This window comes from Pteropus vampyrus, unplaced genomic scaffold, assembly GCF_000151845.1.
Source record: "Pteropus vampyrus isolate Shadow unplaced genomic scaffold, Pvam_2.0 Scaffold494, whole genome shotgun sequence".
NCBI classification, from domain to species: domain Eukaryota; kingdom Metazoa; phylum Chordata; class Mammalia; order Chiroptera; family Pteropodidae; genus Pteropus; species Pteropus vampyrus.
In genome coordinates this window covers 298,858-305,085 of record NW_011889275.1, presented here as the reverse complement: position 1 = coordinate 305,085, position 6,228 = coordinate 298,858, and the positions used below count along the sequence as shown (strand labels likewise).

Genomic DNA, 6,228 nt, shown 5'->3' with positions numbered 1-6,228 from the left:
GCACTGGGGGGGAAGGACGGGGTCCCTGGAACCCTGTGCGTGAAGGAAACGGTGGCTTCAGATGAGCCTGGGCTGGCGGTGGGGGGTGGGGTGGGGCAGTGGAGGGCCTTCCAGGCCGGCGGAGGCTCTGGGCTCGGATTCTGAGAGCAGAGGGAGCCACTGCCTTATTGGGATGTGGTGAAACTTGGTGACATCGTGGATGTAGGCGTGCTTTGAGGCAATTAAGTGTCTTTTAATGAAAGGGAAGGATGTAAAAACAGGGCAGTGTGTCCTCTCCCTGCACGGAAGTGTTGGGCTTGAAGTTCAGAAAGAGTTTGGAAGATACTGCCCACGGCCCTCTGCCTGCCCAGAAGGTCCCGCATCCCTGGCCTGTTACTCTCTTTCCTCGCCCTCTGAAGCACCGACCAATCCCCCCCACATTCTCTCTCTCTCTCTCTCTCCCGTCCTCCCTCTCCCTCCTCCATACCCCCGGCACGCTGCCCCTAGAGGCACTGCCCTGGCCCCAACCACTGGCGCCTGCATTTGATCATTCACTCAGTTGATTCATTCATTCGTTCGTTCGTTCGTTCATTCATCCATCCACTCAGCAGATGTGCGCCGAGGCCTCCTGCGTGCTGCGTCATTAAACGGGGCCCCGGCGCCCCAGAGACCGGCGCCGTGTAACGTAACCTCGCCTTCGAAAACTCCGGCTCTGGGGAGACAGGCTACAAAGTAGATGCGATCACGCAATCCAGCCGATTCTCTGACTCCTGCTCCATTCACGCCCTGTCTCCCAGGGGAGGCCACTCCCAGCTCCCCTGGGCAGCCAGGGTCACCCTCCTCCAGCTGCCCGTAGCGGGGGGCCATTTACGATAACGATGCCGCGCTTACTGTGTGCGAAGCCCTGTTCTCGGCACTTCGCCTGAGCTGATTCCTTTAAATCCTCACAGGGGCACGTTCCCTCATAGATGAGGACACTGAGGCCCAGAGATGTCACTTGCCTGAGGCCACCCCGCTAGAAGTGGGGTGAAGCCAGGATCTGAACCTAAGCGGCCTGGTTCTCCAGCACCACACTCGCTCAGCCTCTCTGCACCTCCAGTCCGGGAAGGAATCGCTGGCCCGCCCCGGGCTGACTACTGAGTCTGGGGCGTACTGCCTGTCTCCAAACCACTGTGCTGTCCAGGAACGCACATCGCCAGCCCCATGGGGCCTGCACGTGGAGGCTGCCGGCGCTGTGCATGTTTTCCGGACGAAGACAGGAAAATCGAAGAGAGGCGAACCCCTATGACGGCAGCCCCGTTTAGGGGACCCTTGGCTTTGTACACCTGCCATCTCGTCAGAACCCGGTAAAGTAGGCACCGCCCCGTCTGTGAAGCCGAGGTGGCTTGGCCTCACGCTCACACCGGTGAGAAAGATGGCTGGGGTGGACTGGGCACCCAGGGTAGGTCGCTGGCCCTGCCTGAGGCCCCAAGCCTCCGACCGGGGGCTGGGCTCATCTGAGACCACCCAGCAAGCGCTCCGGTTGGGCCGGGCTTGGCGTCAGGGTCCCAGATGCCGCCTCCTCTCAGTGACGTCCTAGTGACGTCCTAGTGACACCTTGGGCTCCTCCAGGCAGGAGGGGGCAGCTCAGGGCTCTCTGAGGCCTCCAGTGTGCCTGGGACACACCGAGACTGTGGGTGCTGCCCGGCCCTCCCCGGTCGCGGGCCCTCCTGCCCACGGCCTACCCCCTCACCTTTGATCTTCTCCCCCTTGCTCAGGGAGATCTCCCCCTCGGCCTGGGCCTGGTAGGACTTCACCGCCATGAAGGAGCGTCCGGGCACCGCGGAGTAGAGCTTCCGGCGCCTCCCACGACTGCCCAGGGAGCCGCCGGGCCCCGCTGAGCCGCCGGTGCCCCCGGTGGGCCCTTCCCGCGGCGTCCCACTGGAGCTGCGTACACAGAGGGTGTGAGAGGCGGGCGACATCGAGGGAGGGGGCGCCTCTGGGAGAACAGGGGTCCTCGGAGGGGCGGAGCTGGAGCGCGGGGGCGGGGCGGGGGGCGGGGCTTCAGCGCGTGGGGATGGGCTCTGCCTGGGGGACCGGGCTGAGGCTTCCCCTACCTGGGCCGTCCGCGGGGCTGCCTCTTGGCCTCGTCGGGGTGCCTCCCTCGGGACGGGGAGCGGGCCCGGGCACCCCGAGGGCTGCTGGCACTTCGGAGGGTCCCGGTGCTGAGCTTGGTGCTGGGGGCCGAGGGCTGAGACTGGCCTTGGGGCCCCGGGATGGGGCCAGGGGCCCCGGCAGACGAAGTCCCCGGGGCGGCGAACACCATCCAGTCGGGCAGGGCCATGCTGGTGTCACTGTTGGCCCGCAGCAGCGCGGGGGGCACGGTCAGCCCGGCGCTGGGGGGCCCCCGTCGCCGGGCGGCATACTTGGGGGACTCCTGGAAGGGTACTGAGAGAGCGCAGCAGCGGGGGAGACGGAGGCAGGCGGCAGGGGGCACGCGGGCAGGAAATGGTGGGGAGAGGCACGAGGGGAGAAAGACCCGGATGAGAAGTGGGGGGCTGGAACCGCGCCCCCTACACTGCTCAGCCATGCAAGGCTCTCCGAGGTTTTTCTTGATCCCACCGTGACCCCCAAATCAGGCCAGACTCCCCGACCCTCCCGTGCACCCCCCCCAGTACCCCAGCAGGTTCTCCGTCAGCCCCAGCCCCTCGCTCACCGGTGTCCTGTTCTCGATGGTTTCGGATTAATTCCCCCAGCTCGAAATTCCCGGCGATCACTGCCACCTACGGGGGCCCAGGCACCCGGGAGAGGGGGCAGGAAGCACCGTGAGGTCCCCGGCCCGCCGCTCCCTTCACCCCGCCCCCCGCAAAGCTTCACCCCAGTGACTTCAGCCTCCCTCCCGCTGTCCCACGTCCCCCGACCCCTGTCAGCTCTTCGTGCACCCCCAGACCTGGAAGGCGGTCTGTCCATTGTTATTCTTCACGTCCTTGCTGGCCCCTCGGTACAGGAGGATCCTAGCACAAGTCTCCTGGAGGCGACCATCAGTGGACAGGGTCAGGAGGAAAAACATCAAGGTCACCGTGAGTGGACCCAGGCACTGCGCTAAGAACTTCGGAAAAGTCTCAGCTCAGCCTGCCCTCCCCGGTCCAGCGGCCGCTCCTGAGCCCTGCCCCACGGCCAGACCAGGAGGCACTGTGAGTTAAAGGCACATCCCGTTTCGAAGATTTAGCATGGAAGAAAATAATTCCCACACCTCTAAGAATTCTCACATCGGTTTTGTGTCAAGCAAGATGCCCCCTGGAGACGACGGGTTAAATTAAAGACGCTCCTAAAATTCACGTCGCCTGTTTCTTTTCTGTTTTTAAAAAAACGCGGCTCCTGGGACACGTCAAACCACACGTGTGACTCGCACTCGTCTGCTGGGCGACGCTAACCTAAACCAGGGTCTCTCGGCCTCTGCCTTGCAGAGGCTCGGGCCAGGGGGAGCGTCCCGCGCACTGTGGGGTGCTTAGCGGCATCCTCGGGCTCTGCCACTAGATGCCAGTAGCACCACTCTCCTCAGTGGTGACAACCAAGCATGTCTGCAGACAGTGACAAATGTCCCCTGGGGGTGGTGGTGGCAGAAGTGTTTGGGCTGAGAGCCACCCATCCGTGCCTCGCGGAGGGCTTAGTGCATGCCAGGCGCTCGGCACTTCAGAGGCAGAGGCTCCTTGGGTCGCCCCAAAATCCCGTGAGGTGGGAATTCCTGTCCCCTGATTCTGGACGAGGACAGTAAGGCTTCAAAAGGAGCTCAAGGTCACGGGGCTGGGGTGTCGGCGCTCACATCCGAACCCGGGTCCATCTGCCTCCAGAGCCTATGTTTATGCTCTCAGCTACATCGGCCGGATGTAGGGGACACCGTGGCGGGGATGCGGACCAGGCCCTTACCAACGTCACTCGCCTGTCACTCCCGCTCACTCTGGGGATCAAAGCACGGCCTAGAAAGCACGGCCCAGTCCGCCTGGTCTGCCCACCCCGCCGCCTGCACCTTCTGCCAGCCACGCCGGCCTCCTCCTGCCTTAGACAGGTGCAGTCCTGCCTCGGGGCCTGGGCGCCCGCCGCTCCGTCCGCTTGGAACCCTCAGCCCCCCCATCTACACATGGCTCGCTAAACGTCGCTCAGGTTTTTGCTCAAATGCCCCCTTTGCAGAGGGCGTCCTCTGCCCGCCCTGCCCAAACCACAGCACCCCGGTTCCTGCTTCGCTTTTATTTATATGGCACGTGCTGCGTCCCCGGCATTCTTCTAAGCCAGTAGGAGCTCGTTTGCTTCGTCAAGCGGTCTCTCTGGAATTTAGTTTCTCTTTTATTTGTCTCGTCAGCATCCCTGCCCCCACCACACCGTCCATTGCGTGGGGACGTGATTCTGTCTGTGGCACCTACATCTGGACTATGCCTGGCCCAGAGGAGCTGTTCAGTAAACAGGTGCTGAATGAGGGAAGGTCTCTTGCCCTGTGTCCTGGTCCGGCCAAACCCAGCCTGGCTTCCGGCTCCCAGATGCTGATCAGATCAGCATCGCACCCACCGAGGATGCTTGTACAAGCCCATCCTACATGACAGGCTCAGAGAAGGCAAACCTGTGCCCAAGGTCACACCTCCGGCTAGAGAAGCAGCCACGACTCCGACGGGGCCTTCTAAACCTAGTCCTTGTCTGTTTTCCTGTGAACACACGACTCTAACTGCTCAGGTCAGTCGCTGGTCAGCGTGTTTTCTGAGGGTGCCTGTGACTGCGCGTGTCTGCGTGTGCTCGCGCCATGCCCCCAGCTAGACGGTTGACCACTGCCAGGTGTGCTGCTGCACACCTGCATGCCCCCGCTGCCGCCTGGCCTGGCACACGGCCAGAGCATCGACACCGGCTCCCCCAGCTCTTCGCTCCGCTCCTCAAGAACCCCGTGGGCACCAGTGTCCTAGCATCTCACGGTATCGCGATGATTTGCTTCCACGTCGGCCTCTTCGCCAGACCGCGACCTCTCTCCCTCCTTCCCACGCCCCCTCCCCAGGGCAGGCGCCCTGCTGCATCGGATTCAGCTCACATCGAGCACACAGTAGGTGCTCAACGTGCACGGAAAGGATGAGGATGGAGCGTGTGGTGCCGACTCATTCGAAATCCGTTTGCTCAGATCTGTCCATTCATTCATTCACTCATTCACTCCATCTTGAAGCAAACACTCGTTCAATGTTCTGAGTTGGGCTCTGTGCAATCTCGGTGGCGGGGAATCCATCCACTTACGTACTCACTCATCTAGGCCTACTACGTGCTGGGGCCTACGTGCTCAGCCCTCTCACAGGCTGAATGTGGACCTGACTATCCCCAGCAGGGGCCAGATGGGCCTGCCAGGAGGCCTGCGGAGCAGGGAGTGGGGGTGTCTGCCAGACTCAGCTCTGGGCCCGGGGAAGCTTACAGTCCGGGAAGGAAGACAAGGGGAGAGAGTTGGAAGAACACCTCACACGCGTCAGGCGACTGCTCCTCAGTCACCTCGCCGCGAGCAAGCACACGCTCGCCCATGTGGTCCTTCCTCGTGGACCCAAGGCACAGACAGAGGGACGGCCGAGAAGGGGGGACGGCTGAGAGCCATCGCTCCCGCCACCTAATCCTTCACAGTACGTGTTCTCTAGTTCAAGGTAACGGTATGGTTCTCGTCTCCTGACTGCATCCTGACTGATAACGGTTATGATAACGATAATGACAACTATTATTATTAGAGCTGCCTTCTGGGAATGAGCGCTTCACACACCCGCTTCCACCGGCTGACGTCGCTCCCATTTCAGGGAGAGGACCGAGCCTTGGAGAGGGGACAGGGCTCGCTCAGGGGACCCCGGGCTGCCCGCGGGCCATGCGCACAGGCGGCAGGGCCGAGGACGAGGAGATGGAAGCCACGGGGAGAGGAAGTGACAGCACCATACTGGCCTGGCCGAGTCCTCCCTCTGCGGGGGCCAAGCTGACTGCTTGCTGCCGCCAGGCGGCGTGTGGCTACCTGCCACGTCCCTGGCACTTCAAGCTCTGACGAGGCAGCTTGGGCTGGGCCATTCTGGAAGATGTCCCGGAGGGCGGGAGTAGCGGCCGGGGTACCGGGACTAGCAGCAGCCGGCCAGGCCTTGCCCTGTCCTCCCAAGTCACCTAAGGGCAGGGAGCCTTGGGGAGGGAGGGAGTGGAGAGGCCGAGCCTCTGAGGGGTCCGAGCCTCTGAGGGGGCCGAGCCTCTGACGGGGCCGAGCTGCCTTGGATGGCCTGTCCG

General features: G+C 63.0%; 1 protein-coding gene across 1 annotated transcript in view; it reads right to left on the bottom strand.

The window, feature by feature from the left end:
- SHANK1 (SH3 and multiple ankyrin repeat domains 1) overlaps nt 1-6,228 on the bottom strand; it is a 42,560-nt gene that overhangs the window by 26,602 nt on the left and 9,730 nt on the right. The window contains exons 7-10 of the mRNA XM_011382936.1: nt 2,909-2,986; nt 2,675-2,741; nt 2,076-2,406; nt 1,712-1,905 (exon numbers count right to left, since the gene is read on the bottom strand). Coding sequence (XP_011381238.1) covers nt 1,712-1,905; nt 2,076-2,406; nt 2,675-2,741; nt 2,909-2,986 — 670 coding nt within the window. The remainder of the gene's footprint in view (nt 1-1,711; nt 1,906-2,075; nt 2,407-2,674; nt 2,742-2,908; nt 2,987-6,228) is intronic.